The 17,718-nt window shown below is 41.6% G+C and overlaps 2 protein-coding genes across 2 annotated transcripts; one reads left to right on the top strand and one right to left on the bottom strand.

Annotated features, from left to right (window-relative positions):
* Positions 1 to 4,741: 4,741 nt before the first annotated feature.
* Positions 4,742 to 13,573, bottom strand: LOC135502048 (uncharacterized). Its single transcript, XM_064794530.1, has 9 exons — positions 13,440 to 13,573; positions 12,767 to 12,874; positions 12,036 to 12,310; positions 11,461 to 11,656; positions 11,083 to 11,120; positions 10,427 to 10,607; positions 9,972 to 10,092; positions 9,125 to 9,262; positions 4,742 to 8,638 (listed from the first exon to the last, which is right to left on the bottom strand). The coding sequence occupies exons 2-9, from the start codon at positions 12,851 to 12,853 to the stop codon at positions 8,502 to 8,504; spliced, it is 1,173 nt and encodes a 390-aa protein (XP_064650600.1). The 5' UTR covers positions 12,854 to 12,874; positions 13,440 to 13,573; the 3' UTR covers positions 4,742 to 8,501.
* A 240-nt stretch (positions 13,574 to 13,813) lies between these two features.
* On the top strand, positions 13,814 to 16,837 carry LOC135502049 (uncharacterized). The gene is made up of 3 exons (XM_064794532.1): positions 13,814 to 13,876; positions 14,558 to 14,710; positions 14,986 to 16,837. The coding sequence occupies exons 2-3, from the start codon at positions 14,671 to 14,673 to the stop codon at positions 15,987 to 15,989; spliced, it is 1,044 nt and encodes a 347-aa protein (XP_064650602.1). The 5' UTR covers positions 13,814 to 13,876; positions 14,558 to 14,670; the 3' UTR covers positions 15,990 to 16,837.
* Positions 16,838 to 17,718: the final 881 nt, after the last annotated feature.

Consider the following 17,718-nt stretch of genomic DNA (forward strand, 5'->3'; position numbering starts at 1 on the left):
ATGTGAAACTGGCCAATGCACATAGTGTTGACGTTACATCACCTCAGGACACTCAACCTTTTACAGAAACTGTAACTGATAATGTATGATTACAATTATATTATATTTATCAAGGAAATCTTCATTACATTTGTACAGTGACAGTCCCAATAACAATTTACATCCCTGTATGTTATGCGTAATGTTTTAGTTACTTGTACACACACAATGCACTTCATTTAATGTATGCTCCGACCACGAGTTCACAGTCATGACTTGGACTGAATGTAGTTTAATAGGCCTAGATTGGAAGTGGCTAATTAATTAAAACATTTGTATTTGTAAACTAAGTACATTGTATTGGTCAAGAAGAATAAAATCCTGGTGTCTATTAATTATATGAGTGTTTCATTTCAGGCATTTGCCTGAGTAGAAGAAGAACATCATGTGTCTTGAACACAACACCAGGACCCTTCTGACTCGAGCTTATGTCTCAATGTGCACTTGAAGACAGGCCCAGACAACTGGGCACAAGTCCACAACTAGGCAACTCAAGTAGCCTTCCTGAAGAAGCTTATTTTCTGAGGTGGCTCACACAGCCCACGTACCTCATGTTCCCGGGACAGCATCAGGACCCTCCTGCCTCTGAAAGAGTTTCTATCTAATTGTGCTCTTGAAGACGGGCGCTAGTACACAACCTAGCAACTCAAGTAGCCTCCTTGAAGTAGCTATGTACCTGAGGTAGCTCACATACCTCGCGAAGTACCTCATGTATGTACCCAGGACAGCTTCAGGACCCTCCTGCCTCTGAAAGAGTTTCTATCTATTTGTGCTCTTGAAGACAGGTCCAAGTACAAAACTTAGCAACTCGAGTAGCCTCCTTGAAGTAACCTATTTTCTGAGGTAGCTCACATATCAAAATTTACAAAAGACAGGGACTACTAGTATTCCTCTTGCTACACCAGTCCGCATAGGCTGTGAAAGACGGGATTATACCTTCTCAGTGCTACACCAACCACACCAGTTGTAAACGACAGGGGACCAAGCTGTTGAAGGTGGGGAATATTCCTCCTGCTACACCAATCATTTGCTGTGAAGGACAAGGGACAATACCACCGGTTGTGAAAGACAGGTTTGTATACCACCAGCCAATGTTTGCGAGACGTAGTGGACTACACCTGCTGCTGCACAAGCCAGATGTTGTTAGATACCAGGGACTATAACTGTCGTTACAAACTACAGGATGTTAGAGACACGGGACCAAGTTGGGAAGAACATAGGAAGTATTCCTCCTGCTATACCAGCCGCAAGTTGTGAAATACTGCCAACTATTCCTCTCTTGCTGCACCAGCCATACGTTCTTAAAGACCAGGGACTATTCCTCCTGCTACACCCAGCCATATTGTGACAGTACTAGGTCCCTCCTGCTACTCTAGCTACCGGTTATGAGAGACGGTGAACTACTGCCCGCATTGTGAACGACAGGGGCTAATTCCTCCTGCTACAAAACTCACAAGTTACGAAAGACAGGAGATTGTATATTCCTTCTGCGTCATGCTAGTAAGCCACAATTAAGGAACAGCAGGTCACTATTCCTCCTGCTACACCAGCCGCTTGTTGTGAAAGACATGGGACTATACCACCGGTTGCGAAAGACACCGGTTTATCATACCTCCTGCTCGATCAGCCACATGATATGACTGAGAGACCGGGAACTGATCCTCGTGCTACACCAGTCACACGCTGTATAGAGGCAGAGGTTGCTTTACGTGCCACTAGTTATGAGAGACAATGTTCTATACAACATGCGTCACCACCGAGAGGCAGGAACAGAGAGTGACAGGGAGACACATTTTGAAATAAAGGTTCTTCTCCTGCTACACAAGTCGCAATGTGTCAAAGACAGGGAACTATTCCTCCGGCTTGTCAAAGACCGGGGAATATTCCTTCTGCTACACCAGCAACAGGTTAAGGCAGGGACTATTCTTCCTGTTACACCTGTCGCCAGTTGCGAAAGATCGCTGCAAATTGAAACTATTTCCCCCGGCTAACCCCATCCACCGGTTGTGAAAGGAACTTTACCACTGGTTGTGAAGGACAAGGGACAATACCACCGGTTGTGAAAGACAGGTTAGTATACCACCAGCTAAAGTTTGCGAGACGTAGTGGACTACACCTCCTGCTGCACAGGCCAGATGCTGTTAGAGACCTGGGACTATAACTGTCGTTACAAACTACAGATTGTGAGAGACAGTGTTGGGAAGAACATAGGAAGTATTCCTCCTGCTATATCAGCCGCAAGTTGTGAAATACTGGCAACTATTCCTCTCTTGCTGCACCAGCCATACGTTCTTAAAGACCAGCGACTATTCCTCCTGCTACACCCAGCCGTATTGTGGCAGTCATAGGTCTCTCTTGCTACTCTAGCTACCGGTTATGAGAGACGGTGAACTGCTGCCCGCATTGTGAACGACAGGGGCTAATTTCTCCTGCTACACGAATCACAAGTTACGAAAGACAGGAGATTGTATATTCCTTCTGCGTCATGCTAGTAAGCCAGAATTAAAGAACAGCAGGGGACTATTCCTCCTGCTACACCAGCCGCTTGTTGTGAATGACAAGAGACTATACCACCGGTTGTGACCTGGACAAATTGGAAAGGACAATGAAAGCTGAACTGAGGAAAAGATTGCAACAGTACAATTGTATGTCAAACTGGCAAGACAGAGAAATGTTGTGATGATGTCTTCATACGGCCAACTGATTGTTAAACCCGATGCCTTGACGACTTCGTCTCCCGCCTTTCACAGCCTGCGGACAGGCCACAAGAGGAAGAATTCCTTGTCATTCGTAAATAACGGCTCGTGTAGTTGACATAATATAACCCGATGTCGTTTGCAATATGTGACTGGTGTCGCAGGAGAAATAGTCCCTGGTCTTTCACGGATTGGTCCCCTGGCTCTTACAACCTGTATATATATATATATGGTGAGGAAGGAGGTATAGTCCCCTGTCTCTCACAACCTGAGGCTGCCGAAGCAGGAGGAGGTATAAACCTGTCTTTCAAAACGGGTGGTCTAATTCCCTGTTTCACAACGACTGGTACTGTGGGAGGAATAGCCCCAATGCATTTTACAACTTGGTCCAGTGTCTCCAGTGCTGGTGAAGCGGGACATATTGTCCCAGACAGCAAGCACTAGTGGGCGAATGGTGGCAAATGAGTGGAGCTAGGGGCAGCGACAGCCGACCCAAAGTGTAACAGAAGGAATGTTCCCCCGTCGTTCGTATTTTGCGGCTAGTGTAGTAGGAGAAATACCTACCTTTCTTTCACAACTCGGTCCCGTCGCTCACAACCTGTAGCTGGTGACGCATGGAGTACATGTCTGATATTTTGTCTCTAACCAGTGACACTTGAAGCAACCTGTCTCTACAATATATGACTAATCAGTCTGAGGTTCTGTTCCCTGTCACTCACAACCTTCGGCTGGCCGGTGAAGCAAGAAGTATAAACCCTCGTTTTTCACAACCATTGGTAAAGACGCTTGTCTTTCTTTTTTGGTGTAGCAGGAGAAATAGTCCCCAATCTTTCCAAAATTGCAGCTGATGTAGCAGGAGGAATACTCCCCGTCCTTCTATGCTTCCTGTCTCTCACAACCTATAGCTGGAGACGCTAAAGTTGGAATAGTCCCATCTTGCACAACTTGGTACCTTGTCTCTTAATATGTAAAGAGCAATCTCTAGTGAACTCACACAACTGTTTGACATGGGGGAGCCCCCCAAACCCCTGTCCTTCTGACATATATAGCTAAACCAAGCATTAGTTGGCCAATGGTGACAAATAAGTCAAGCAAGGCACTTGTGGGGCAGTGGCAGCCCCCAATGTCCCACAGGTAACGGAGCACCATAACCATAGTTGGTCTGCTGGTGTGTGCCACTAGTGGCCAGGTCTGTGACCCCTTATCAGCCCCCAATGGCCCACAGGTGAAGGAGCACCATAACCACAGCTAGTCCACTGGTGTGTGCAACTGGCGGCCAGATCTGTGACCCCTTAAATCAGCCTCCAGTGGCCAACCATTCTTGCTGTCTGGGCAGGTACGTCAGATGTGTGAGCTAAGCTGTGTACTTCGGTACAGCCAGATAGAAACTCTCTGACCAGACGCAGAAGGGTTCTGATGCTGTCGTGGGCACACAAGCTATTTCAGGTAAGTGAGCTACCTCCGGAAATACGCTGTAGGCTACTTAGAGTTGCCTAGTTGTGGCCCATACATTCTTGCTGTTTGGGTCAAGCACCTGGAACATCATTGCACCTCTGGTAGACCTTTTATCTCACTGTGCACTTTTAAGAAACGCCAAAGTTCCCAACTGGACCTCTTGAGTAGCGTACTGATGTACCCAAGTAGCTCAAGTAACTGGAACAACATACGGTCCCTTCTACCTCTGACCTCTGGCAGAGCATTTGTCTCACTGTGCACTCGCCGACAGGCCCAATTACCCTACTCGTCAACTCAAGCAGCCTACGATTAAATACAAACAACTGACTCCTTTAAAGACCTCAGCATGATAACGCAATGAAGTAGTCTATTCTTTAGTATAAATATTTGTATTTCACCGAGCACGGCACATAGAAGGTTTCAAATAGCAAATACAAAGAGTGTATAGGGCCTATGTATAGCATAAATGTACCTTTCTCCTCAGAGGCGTTTTATTACTACATGTTAAAAAACATATTCAACGCTTTTGATTTTGGAATCAAATTACCAAGTTTCATCTCCTTTTGTCATTTTTATTCATTGGATTTTTCCAAGAATAAAAACGTATTTAAAAATTCTTGATATGAGAAATCAAAATATTTTCCTACTTTTGGAAATCAAAAATGTTGAATACGTTTTGTAACAGGCAGTACATTAAAATACCATTTTAACTTTACAATATACTGCAAATCCATTTATTTTCAAGGCCCAAATTTTTTGGCAAAAACTTACTTTTTAGATTTTAATACCGGTACTGTTTCAATGAAAGATCCATCTGTTTGCGGGATTCAAAAATCCTCTGAAACGATGGGTCTTCCATTGAGTATAATCAGATCAGTAATTTTTGCACTACTATTTTTCACATTTTGACCCCCTTATGTCAAGGGTAACACCCAAAACTATTCAGTGTGCGGAAATTAAGGGGATTACAGTAACAGCAATGTTTCTAACATTTTTAAAGACTGATCTCACCTGATCGAGGATGTGCTTGCGCTGTTGTTGAGATCGTCGCCATAGTTACTGACAATCTTTTGCCAGCAAAATCAAATGTAGGACACAGCAAAACGAGCACATGTTGTACAGAAGATGGGCCTAAATGACACCAGGAGATAATGGAAGAAATCGATGTACTTTGATTTCACAAAAGGCAGACAACAGTGAAATGAACAACCAGTCCGTCTCAACCTGCCAAGCTCAGAGCGACATGCGACTGGTTTAGCTGTGACGGGTTACATAGTTGCCGTTCAAATTGGACTTTGTTGAAAAACTACATTGCAAGATATCCAGTGAAACAAATATTAAAGGACTCGGAGGTATCACTGAATGTCATCACAAATATTTTGTTTCAAGTTAAAGGGGTACACCGTTCATAATTACTTGTGGTCCAGTTAAATAGAAATCCACTCATACACAATGCCGTAGTGCAGTTATTATGAATAAGAATTTGTTTAAACTTGGTATTCATAGTATTTGTATATCTGTCTACATAAAGGTAATGCTGAAATTTATATTTAGTTTGTATTTACGCAATTGACAATTTTCAAATTCAATTACGAATTCAAATTTTTTAATGAACGGTGTATGCCTTTAAGTATATGTTTTCTGGACAGAGGGCGACACTGAGATGGACCAGAAAGTTTTACTACTCCAGCAAATTTCTAAGACATCCTGTGTAATTTAAATATGAGCGATAATGAAATGATTCATTCTCAATTCTTCGGAGAAAGGTATATAAAAATTGCGGAGGCCATTAAAAACAAACCAACCACACTTCCAGGAATCTTCACCCACTAAGCTAACACAAAGACAAGTACATAGTGTTTGGGGTACAAGACACCTAGGCACAAGGTTGTAAGACACTGGAGTGATATATGATAAAAGTTGCAAATATATATAAATAGACAGCATGAGAATACATTGACAAGATATGACAGTTTAAAATAAGTTAAGCTGAGGCACGAATACACCCTGGGGACGCACCCCATGAATGCACCCCATGAACGCACCCCATGAACGCACCCCATGCCAATACAGGAAAATTCTTTTAAAAAGACCATAAGTTTTCGGAAATTGACATAAAACCACCTCTTTCATGGAGACACCCCCTACCTCGAACTTGTGGAGTCATCCCCGTAAAGTGCCTATTCCAAGCACATAAACACAGTCATGGTTTAATGCCTGACAGAGTAAAAATCCTTGTGCGAATAGCCTCATGTACTTTGTACCATTAAAGACTGTCCACCTATGTGGGATCTTTTTACTTGACACTCGGGTACAAGGGACCACGGCTTTTAGTCTCATCCGACAGACCCTCGACTATTTCAAGGCTCCTTATATATATATACAGGTAAAACTCCGTAGAAAAGACGTATTTTGCGTACGTTTCTTTCCGTATACGTATAAGGATCCGTGATAAGTCCCTGATCTCAACTTCCCTATTCACATCTGTTTAAAATCACTTAAACAATAATTGCCCCATTCCCTCAGGGTTACAGCACCTTACATGTACATGTATATGAACTAAAACTCAGTGCAAACACACTACAACAATATTTTACACATAAAGCCTACATTACAAACACAAAAAGATTTAGATATAAATATACATTAGAAATGGAGAAATGACCAGAATCAGAAGAAAGAAGAAAAATATTCGAGGTATGAACTAAACTGATTTACGTTCCTGAGCTGACTACCTGTACCCATTGCACACATCTATAAGACTTGACCAAATTTCGACTTAAACTTGAAATCCTAAAGCAATAAGAACTCTTCCATAACAAATGCTGATGTCAACGGTGGGAGTGTGTTATTTGCTTTCCAGAGAACAGCCTCCCACGTACGTTTGATCAGTATATCAAAGTCGGTAAGCACTTTCACCATCTGTCTTGACATCTCGGAATAGGTAAGCCCCACTAAACTAAAACTCTCATGGGGAAAACCACTGAATCAGATCGGTTTAGTATGGCAATCAATTGAATGACATCATGATGAGGAAAATAGCAATTATAGAATTACCCGGTAATAAGATAGTAAAAATAAACTCCACAATCATGACTCAAATCGCCCCGACACAACAGGGTTAAATATTATAAATATACGAGGCACCACGATACAAAATGATTTAAAGCGGTCGATTATATTAAATACATCGTAAATTTTTCAATCATTCGCACAGCGAAACCCCTTGTGAAGAGTGTGACCACAAAAATTATTTCTTATAGTATCTACATTCAACAGCCTGGAAAATTGGTTCCCCAACTGACCGAGAATCTTATCATAGTCTTGTGTACATGTATATAAGGCAGGCTTTCCAACTTACCGAAAGGCCTACCCTGGATAGCGCCTGGGGAAAAGGTGCAGCACAAGAAACACAGCCACAATGCGTGCTCTTTGGCACATTGGATTATCCATCTGCTAACTTGGACAAAATCACATCACATGCACTCAATTTTGACGTAAATAAACCACCAGGTTACTCTACAGTGTATGTACAAAATCAGTTCAAGCATACTCTGCCTTTTGTTTGTTATTCACAGGACAAACTTGCGATGTATTTTTCTCCACATGTGATGCAAATCATGCTTGAAGAACACTATTACCAGGTAAACACAATGTTATTTTGTCGTAAGACTCCAACTAAATAGTTTTTCAAACATTATTGAAACACTTTCTCCTTACCCAGTCCAGGCCAACTCAGCAAGATGGAATGCCTGCCCAATTCTCGCCAAGCTGGGGAGTCGATTTTCCAGGGTGTGCATGTGTATGTAGATTTTATTAGGTTTAAGTAAGCGGGCAAAGCTCCAATAATTACACGTGGGCTGAACTCTCTGCGGGAAGGCAACTTAGAAAACCAAATGTTTGCATGTATGCAATTCTGTCCAACAGTTCACAACATAAATACGACCTGGTATTTTTCTGTCATGGATGACCACATCCAGGTCACACGGATACAGAAAGTGTCAAAGTTTTAAAAAATTTCAAACTTGTTCAAAAAACTTTTTCACTTCCCAATGTATAGTGTTTTCACATCGTTCAGGCCAAAGGTCCTTATAGTTGAACTCTGGAATGTGACCAGATCACATTTACAAAAAGATACTGGTGTTGCACGACACTAGATGACCTTATAGGGTAGGCATATCAAATGCTGATGAAACAAGAGTATAGCTTTTTAACGGTGAGCAAAGTTCAGCAAATTACCCTTGGCCAGATCTATCTGAAAAACACTATATAGTAGTCCATGTGTGATATCTCTGACTAATCAAAACATTATCATATCTTCGAGACCTGTATTTCTTCCGAGACCGGCGGAGGCATTTTACTGCAGAGATACTTTGTGACATCAACTCCTAATAACTTAATACTCTGTAAGTAGTCTGCTTCCAACTCGGCGTTAAATCGTTGGCGCTCTGGAAAGAAATCGACAGGAGTTAAAAACAGCATTACCAACTTCAGACCCAGGTAACGTATTCTGTCTTAGGGCAGACGTAAGAGTCAACACAAGCTACTCATGTTTCTCCCTACGTAGGGTCGTTTTCTTTTTCTTCACCAGATACAAGGAACCTTCGTTCTCAACTCATTTGAAGGACTGTGAAGAGCCAGGAATCTTACTCCCTTGAAAGCCACCCCTAGTCGACCAGAAATACAACTCTGGGTTTCTCTCCATTGCGTGGTAGCCAGCAGCGTTTAGGGTTGACCATAGGCACTGCTATTTTGGACAGACTCCCACTACTTATATTGGCATTCACTTCATTTTGAAGGAGTTCTGAATGCTTTTGGATTACATATTGTAGCCAAAATGGTGGTGCATATGGTCAACCCTTAACCACTAGGCTATAAAGCTCCTCACCACAACTATCGAACATCACTCCCTCGCATCCTGTGGCCTAACTCACCTAATTGTGCTTGACTATCCATCGTCTCCATCAATAACACAGCCTCGCTTTCTGTCATCTTTAACACTAGACTGTGTTCCTGTCGTAAGCCCTGCACCTTCTGTTCGTGTTCCATCTTATTCTTCTCTGTGCTCTGTCCTGGAAGAAAAGGGCGATTTGAAACATACCGCAAACCAGGAAATCTTTCCCGCCATTTTGTTTTTTGGCAGTTTCGAGACCTTACGACTTCGACGTACAATTATTTCAGCGTTTGAAAATATGTTTGCGGTTTCGTATCTTTACCACTTTCATATACATCTTTTTTAGCATTTTGATAATCTTGAAACAGCAATTTCAATTAGATCTTGATTTTTTAGGCCATACAACTGAATAAAGATTCAGAATGTTTTTTGGTGTCGACGACTTGCTAGATTTTAAATGTGATGAAATTGAACTTAAAGGGTAACTCGTGTCAAATTTCACCATATCATGTTTTAGCTGTTTTTGACAAATGACTACATCACTTTCTCATAAATCGGTAAGGTTTTCGAATCGAAATGCACATTTTCTAGAAATTGATGGTTTAATCCCGCCCGGACGGCTCGCTTCGATGCCGTTTTCGTTGATGACGTCACAACATGAACATTTTCGCGGTCGCGGTGGTTTACATTCAGCGATTTTATAATAAATCTAATCAAAAATGGAAAATTTGAGCTTTGCATTTGTGATCAACAATTAAAAACGGACGTATTTCCGCAAACATGTAAATCACATCATAGTATCACTTTAACAATGCACTATTGGGTCTGTGTGGCAACACAACAAACTATAGGAAAAGAACCAAAATGATCAATAACTGTCAACTTACTGAGTTCTGTCCTGGCCTGCTCTTTGCTGAGTTTGAAGTCTGTCAATTTCTGTTGCTGGTCTTGGATTTCTGCATTTAATCTCATCTGTGTCCTGGACTGGATGGCACTGTCTTGCATAGCCTGGGTGAACAATCAATCAATCAATCCATCAAATCAAACCAAATCAATCAAATCAAATCAAATCAATCAATCAAATCAATCAATCAAATCAATCAATCAAATCAAATCAAATCAAATCAACACATGAAAAGTAAGTGAATATTGGACCCCAGTGCAAAACTTTCATCATATGGAACAAATGCCTATTGTAGATCTCGATGCAAAGGTTGTTTTTCTCCAGATTGTAAAACCCATATTTTGGTAAAGCTTTCAAATATTTTAAGTCAAATTCTCTCCTCCAAACTTGAACAATCAAATTTTTCCACAAATATCAAACAAAATGAGTCAAACATACCTGTAATTTTTCACTGGAGTGGTATCCCCTATAAACGACTTTATTCATCTGGTAACCAACTCTCTCTACCCGCTGTAAAAGCTGTGGATATGTGTCCAGTTGACTCAGTTTTGTCGTGCTGGCAAGAAATTCTTCAAAGCTTAGTTTGCCTACGAAGGCAATGACATCCGCACAAACTGCGCTGAAAACAGAAATGTACCCAGTCAGGAAAAACAAATTTGGGTACTGAACTTGTCGGTGTTGCCAATGATGAAAAACACAACAAATTTTTTCCTTCTTTTCGGGTTTACTATTGATTATCTACCTGTAAAGAAAGAGACATTCGAGGAAAGGGAGCCTAACGGACCAGTCATCAGGGACTTATTGAGAATGCACGACCGCAGGGATTTTGCTATTCTACAGAGAGTAGAGGTAGAGCAGTTGATAAATGTATTATGCACAGAGTGGCTCGTTTTTAACTGTAACTATACAATAATCATGTTCTTGTTATAAAGCCTGTAACTTCACATATGCACGCTATAAACTCATTGTTTATTGTACTTCGTACGAAATAAATAAATAAATAAATAAAAGTCCTTGGAAAATGCAAAATATCTGCTTGCTATCTTTTATGACCACTAATGAATAACTGTAAATTACTCCATTTGAATACTCACTTTATCATGTCTGCTATTGGATCATGGGTTGTCTCAAGCTGTAGAACAAAATGTATCAAGCTGTTAAAAAAGTTCAGCAAAGTTAAATTAGATTTTGAAGCGCTTGCATCATCTTCATTTCAAGAATTATTTTGGACAGGTACGTCGACAGAAATTCTTGTATTTCCTTTGTCCCTGCATTTATACAATTACCCATTACTTCAAAGTTCTGTCCAAAACTCGTCACAATATGTACTTGCTTTTTTTATCACGGTTTCTCGTTGAACTTGTTAGGAATTGAACCCGAAATGAAAATTCCACGGACGACTAAGACTTGGAAAATATTTACCAGTTGGCCTGAAGAGAATTTTTACACAAAGATAATGAAAATGCTCTTACCATTTTGATAATATCTTTCAATTCAAAGAACAACATGAGTTTGACTGTTATCATTGTGTCGTCCACTGTCCGCACATCTTTTACGTTGTAGTAAAACTGGTCAGGAATCGTCGTTAGTTGCGTGAACCGTTTTAAAGCTGGCACCATTCGCGTCTTATCTTTTGGGTCCGAACCATGCCATGCAAACTGATGTAGCCTGAAACAAAAAGATAATGGTCATCCGAGTATGTCAGTTTTTCAATCTTTCATCTCCTGGTGTCATTTAGGCTCGTCTTCAGTGCGACATCACATGCGCCTGGTTTTGCTGTGATGGGTCACAATTACACATCTCCTTTCCTCTTGGGCCGTTCCTGGCAAAGTGGTTACAGGAGGCTGTGAGTTTGACTCTGCTGTTTCATCTCTGTGCCCTTGAGCAAGACGCCTCACCCTACATATCGTCGCTCTCGACCCAGGAGTGTAAAAGGGTAGCAGGCATCCTCTTCGTTGCCTGAGCTAGAGAATCCAGGGAAGCTTTGGCCAGATGAGCCATTCGTAGCACAGGGTATACCAAGCAGACTCCTACTGTTTTAACTTACCATTCCTCTGCTGCAGGTATAAACACAGTCGGCCCCTGCACAACCCTCCGTGCAACGCTCTCCTTCATCTTCTTGTAAACAACAATCATGTGATTGGCGTCAAGTTTAATCGAAGGTTCGACCCGTATTTCGTCATATTCCAACGTATTGTGAAAAACCTGGCAAGGTCCGGGCATATGGCACACAACGCCATCTTTGTTCTTTATTACTAAGTACTCATGTTGACTGGCCGAGTATGATGTTAACTTCTGTAATCGTTGTCTAAACAGAAAGAGCTGAAAAAGTTGAAGGGAACTGTGGTGTAAAGGGCCAGGCAAACGATCGATATAAAGTAGCTGCAATTATAATTGCTGCAATGTGTGACAAAAGGATCACTCGTCTGCAGATAAAACCAGTAATAACTGGGTTTGATTTGGATTGCCAGGTTGCAACCACCAAAAACAAGCGATTTCAATCGCATATCGCAGTAATTTAAATCGCTTGTTTGCTGGGCATTAAGCTAGTCCACAGGTTCTGTTTCCACACAAGCAAACATCGAAAAATAGTGTTCTTCAAACTTCTGAGATTTCAGAAATTACCCTTGAATCGACTTGAAAAACCTACCCTCTGAGGTAGATCCCTTGATCAAGTGTCCTTCGCCAACCCCAATCACCCACTTACCCATTCACTCATTCCGGTTACCCACTGACTGATGATGCACCCACTCTCATTGCATCAACTTCAAAACCTACCCTCTGAGGTCCCTTGATCAAGCGCCCTTCTCCAAGATGGTTGAACACTAGGGCCTGTTCGCCCTCACGAACCGTTTTGAATTTCATTTCTGGTTGCTGCCATACAATCTGGAAAAAAAAGGCATAAATTACTGAAATCCGTAAAAGATGGTTAAAATCCATTTCTCATATTCTAAGTTATAGGCCAACAAGCTAGGCCAATGGATAGGATGATAACGAAGAAGTTTGTTTGGACGCTGACCAGTCTTGCGTTTTACCGGGAACCAAGGGTCACTCACAGTGGCTGATGCCATTGTCAAAGTTGGCTTGGAAATTATCATCAGGGTTGTTACTTGGACATCCTGTGAATGGAGGTAAAATGACATAAACCGAGGAGGCTACCGAACACTGGACGACTGGGCGGTCACGGACGGATCAAATTATTCCACTCTTGACGAGTATCAAGGCCGAGCCGGCCACACTGTGATGACTGGACGGTGTAACAAAGATAACATCAAACATTTATAATCGTAGACCTCAGTCTTTCGAGCAAGACATCTCTGCACAAATGTTGGACAATAGGAGAGGACTAATTTTCTGAGGGACAAAATGTACTTTCACACCGTCACCTTTGCCAGAGAAGGAGACTTCTTTCATCATATTCTCACCAGTTTTGATTACTTTTATCACCTACCTATAACATTAACCTCAAGACATTTACTTAAAGATAGGTATAATTACACTCTAAAGAAATCAATTTCTTCAGATTTAGTAAAATATTGAAAATAGAAGAGGACAAGACGACTTTATTTTTATTTTCATGAAGCTTTTCATTTCCGTGAGTGACGTCAGAGGAGTGGTCTTCTCATATTTAACTCGCGATTCGATTTTTTACTCAAGTCTTTTTGAGGTCTATAAAAATCACAATCTTAATGGCAGGTGTATATAAATAAATTTATAACACTTGACACTATATTTTGATGGGTATGTTACTGTAGATTTCATAATAAAGGCCATTTTAGGAACAAACTTGGCCTTGACCCCAATTAAAAAACGTCACCTAACGGCGACCTTTGGAAAGAAAAACCAAAACATTTCTTACAATTTTTCCCATTCAAACTAATTTTATTGGTTAGTCTAAAAGGCGATTTTGATAATGATGCACTCTTGAACATTATAAGACAACATAGACTGAGAGCAACTATTAAAAAAAAATCCATTGCCTTGATTGTCGTTGAACTGATAAAATCATGTCGAATGTCAACATCATGTCATTTATTCTACATGGTGACCCAAAAAGAAGACAACTGATAAAAATTGTTTTCATTCAGTTCAGTGTCAGATAACTTTGTTTGCACAAGTGTCCCATCCAGAAGTGGTCAGTACAGAGGCTGTGCACTATGCTGTCCTTGACCTTGTCAAACGTGGCTTTGAAAACGACTCGATGACCTTGAAGTTTTAGGTGACATCCCAATGAATCCTTCTCGACCTATTGCATCACCTTTTGTCTTTCGTCTGTTATTTAGATGTGGTCCCTACGTCAAATGACATTACATTGATCTCAATTCTGTTCTCAGTTACTCAAGAGTCTGAGTCGAATGGTGTCTCATGATGCCTACACTGTACACACCTACCCGCTGGAGCTGACCGAGTTTTAGAAAACCTTGTTGCCTACCTAGCCCTGCCTTCTTCCAGTCCATGTGTAGATTCACTTAAATCACTGATAACACTATATAGGTTAGTGGTCATCTGTTTCAATCATCAAAGGTGATGGCAACATTTCAGTCAGTGTAAAAAAACTTATCTTTTCAGGTTGCCAAAGACAATTGACAAGGTGTTGGGTGTCCAGGTTGGGAGCCACCTTGAAATTAGTGATGGTTGTATTCATTTCCAAGGGTTACCATGGCACGGAGGGTTCATGAAGGATGATCAATTTCAACTTCAGGAGAGGACTACGACAAGCAGGTGATTATCAAAAACTTTTTCCTCAGTTCCATGGCATAGTCAGGCATGGATCAAAGGGGGGGGGGGGAGTGCACGAAACACACCTTGAAAATCAGAGATCAATTATAGGAGATCAATTGCTATCTAAAATGATCTAACTCATTATCAGAGGAAACCATCGCATACACTTCAGCTAAAAAGAAAGAAAGACCTTACCTTCTAAGCAGTGCACAGCACCTCGGCGAAAAGTATAGTGAAGAACTCTGTTGTAATCTTTCTTCCTGTCTTCATTTCAGGATGCATCCTTCTAATAGTGCTGTGTGTCCGCCACTGTCCAACAGCCGTTCGCAACATCATGCGACTTTTTCTACCCAACACTCTGATCAACACTGTTCTCGCCATCACCCTCCTTGGGATTTCGTACATGTGGCGACGGAACATGACCTTGACCTCTTTGACCTTTCGTGCAGCAAGAAAGGTCATCACCATGACGAAGAAGGTCATGCTGGAGCTAAACTTAGACATCAGCGTCTTGACAGGGATGTTAGGCTTCACGTCTTTGACAAAAATGACCAAGGAGATCGTCCTTTATTACACGTTGGCGCGGATTTCATCGGAGCCTGGAGATGAGTTGCAATACGCCTGGTTGTTTTCGTTACTATGCAACTCAATCATTGGAGATTTTATATTTTTGTTGATCGTCAAACAGGAACCGCCACTTTATAAAAAGGCACATACTTACGTCTGCGGCATTGGTGCCTTGCTCTTCATGCTGATAAGATTAGGGTTCTGTTACTTAATGATAAGTTTACTTTATTATTCGCTCCTCCAGGATTGGTTTGTGAATACAGCCATTTTGAAACTGAAGTCTTACGATTTCGACGTTTTCGAAGGATTGGAGAAATTTTATATCCGAATTTTAACTTACACGACACAGTTTTTCATTGGGACTTTGTGCGGTTTGACCCTTCTTATAAAGACAAGTTTAATGCCTGATCCTCTTCATGCACCTGCTGTACTGACTGGTTACGTCATCTGTTACCCTGCTGTTCTTGGCATGAAAAAATTCACGAGTATTTTTCGCTGCTACAGAGAACATTTGGCTTACTTTGAACGTGCCTCAAAGTCCGAGCTCCACGAGTTAAATGATCTTTGCGCCATCTGCCTCGGGTCTATGGGCACTGCCCGCAAAACGCCTTGCCGTCATTTCTTCCATGGAAAGTGTCTTCTGCGCAGTTTGAAACATCGAGTTTCGTGTCCGATATGTAAAGAACCTTTCAATATTCCCAATGGCAGATAGGTCGCTAAGTGCGTCTGTTAAAGAATGCTGCAGTTCTTCATGAGTGAGTTTTCGCTAACCCGTTCCTAGAGCCAATCCACCAAGAATGACCCACTTTTGTGTGGCAAGTCTACAATTATTGGGCATCTGCGCAGGATCAACAAACTGGCTCCTTAAATCAGATAGGCAATTGCGCTAGGCAAGCCAAGAGGACATGATGATTGATAAAGCCAAAAACAGATTTCAAAACTTCAAAATCTTCAGTCGTGATTGCGAAAGCATTTTTGTATAGTTCTCCTAACAGGATTGGGAACGAGATGCATTCTCGGTGGAATGGTTCTCGGACGGGATAGCAAAAACTTACTAGCATCAGTAGTAACGCTTTGTAACCAACGGTATTCTAGATCTGGTCCCGGAGAGGAAGACCAGTTAACTGCATGCATGAGACCAACTCAAATCCATTTCTCACCCCACTGAAAGGGGTGTGCATTCAAGTTGCGTCCTGCCAGTGCCTCCCTGCAGAAGCGGCTTCAGAAATTTCATGGACGCAGATGTGTACACCCCTTCTTTGGCTTTGGGAGTGAACCTCCCTGGCAAGTACTGTCCATGTAAACCCACTAATGTATTTATACGAATTTGGTGAAGCTGTATCTGATCTACATATGTATGTTGTGTTTTTATTATAACTGAGATACAAACCCCATGGGTCATTTTAATGATAGTGAGATATCTGTTTTATATCCAGAATCTGTGTCACCCAATGTTGTTCTAGTCACTAAAGGTTTTGGTCTTAATTTTCAATTCTTGAAAAGTCCTGAGAACAAGCCTGCTTTTGTCATTGTTTGTTACAATAAAATCTATGTTCAAAATCGTTTTTGTCTTTGCATTTCATCTGACTTTGCTTGGAGATTTGAAACATATTTCAAAGGGCTATACGCCGTTCATGTACACTGACTTGTCTTCGGCACACATCCTTGATGAAGTACTTGGAGTTATGCAACCGTTGTCTTTTATTTGGCACAACCAGCAGGCCAAATAACTGGTTGTCTTCTGATGGTTTTTTTTCGAGAAGTATGACCATGGTCTTCGGCATACATCCTTACAATGTACTCATATGGACTATGGTCATAAGGAGCAACTTAGTACAACCATTGTCTTTGGCACAACCAGCCACAACCAAGTGGACTGATTGTTATTAGGAGTATTTTAGAGAAGTTTGACCATTGTCTCTGGTAACCATCCTTTCTTAAATGGATCGGTGGTCGGGGGGGGGGTTGTTTTGTAGTAATCCATTGCTTTTGCCACGAACAGCAAGTCAAATAGGCCGTTTGTCTTTTGGAGAAGTTTGACCATGGTCTTCAGCACACATCTTTACTCAAGTGAACTTGATCATGAGGAAAATCTTTGGAGTAATACAACAGTGGTCCTTCTCACAACCAACAAGTCAGATGGACTGCTTGTCGATCATTTGAGGTGTTTTTGGAGAAGTATGAGCACGGTCCCTGGGACACATCCTTACTCAAGTGGACTGGTGGTCATAAGGAGCATCTTGGAGTAGTGCAACTGTGGTCTGGCACAACCAACAAGTCAGATGGACTGCTTGTCAATCATTTGAGGTGTTTTTGGAGAAGTATGAGCATGGTCTTTGGCACACATCCTTACTCAAGGGGACTGGTGGTCATAAGGAACATCTTGGAGTAGTACAACTGTGGTCTGGCACAACCAACAAGTCAGATGGACTGCTTGTCGA

The sequence above is a fragment of the Lineus longissimus genome, chromosome 18, assembly GCF_910592395.1.
Source record: "Lineus longissimus chromosome 18, tnLinLong1.2, whole genome shotgun sequence".
Classification (NCBI taxonomy): domain Eukaryota; kingdom Metazoa; phylum Nemertea; class Pilidiophora; order Heteronemertea; family Lineidae; genus Lineus; species Lineus longissimus.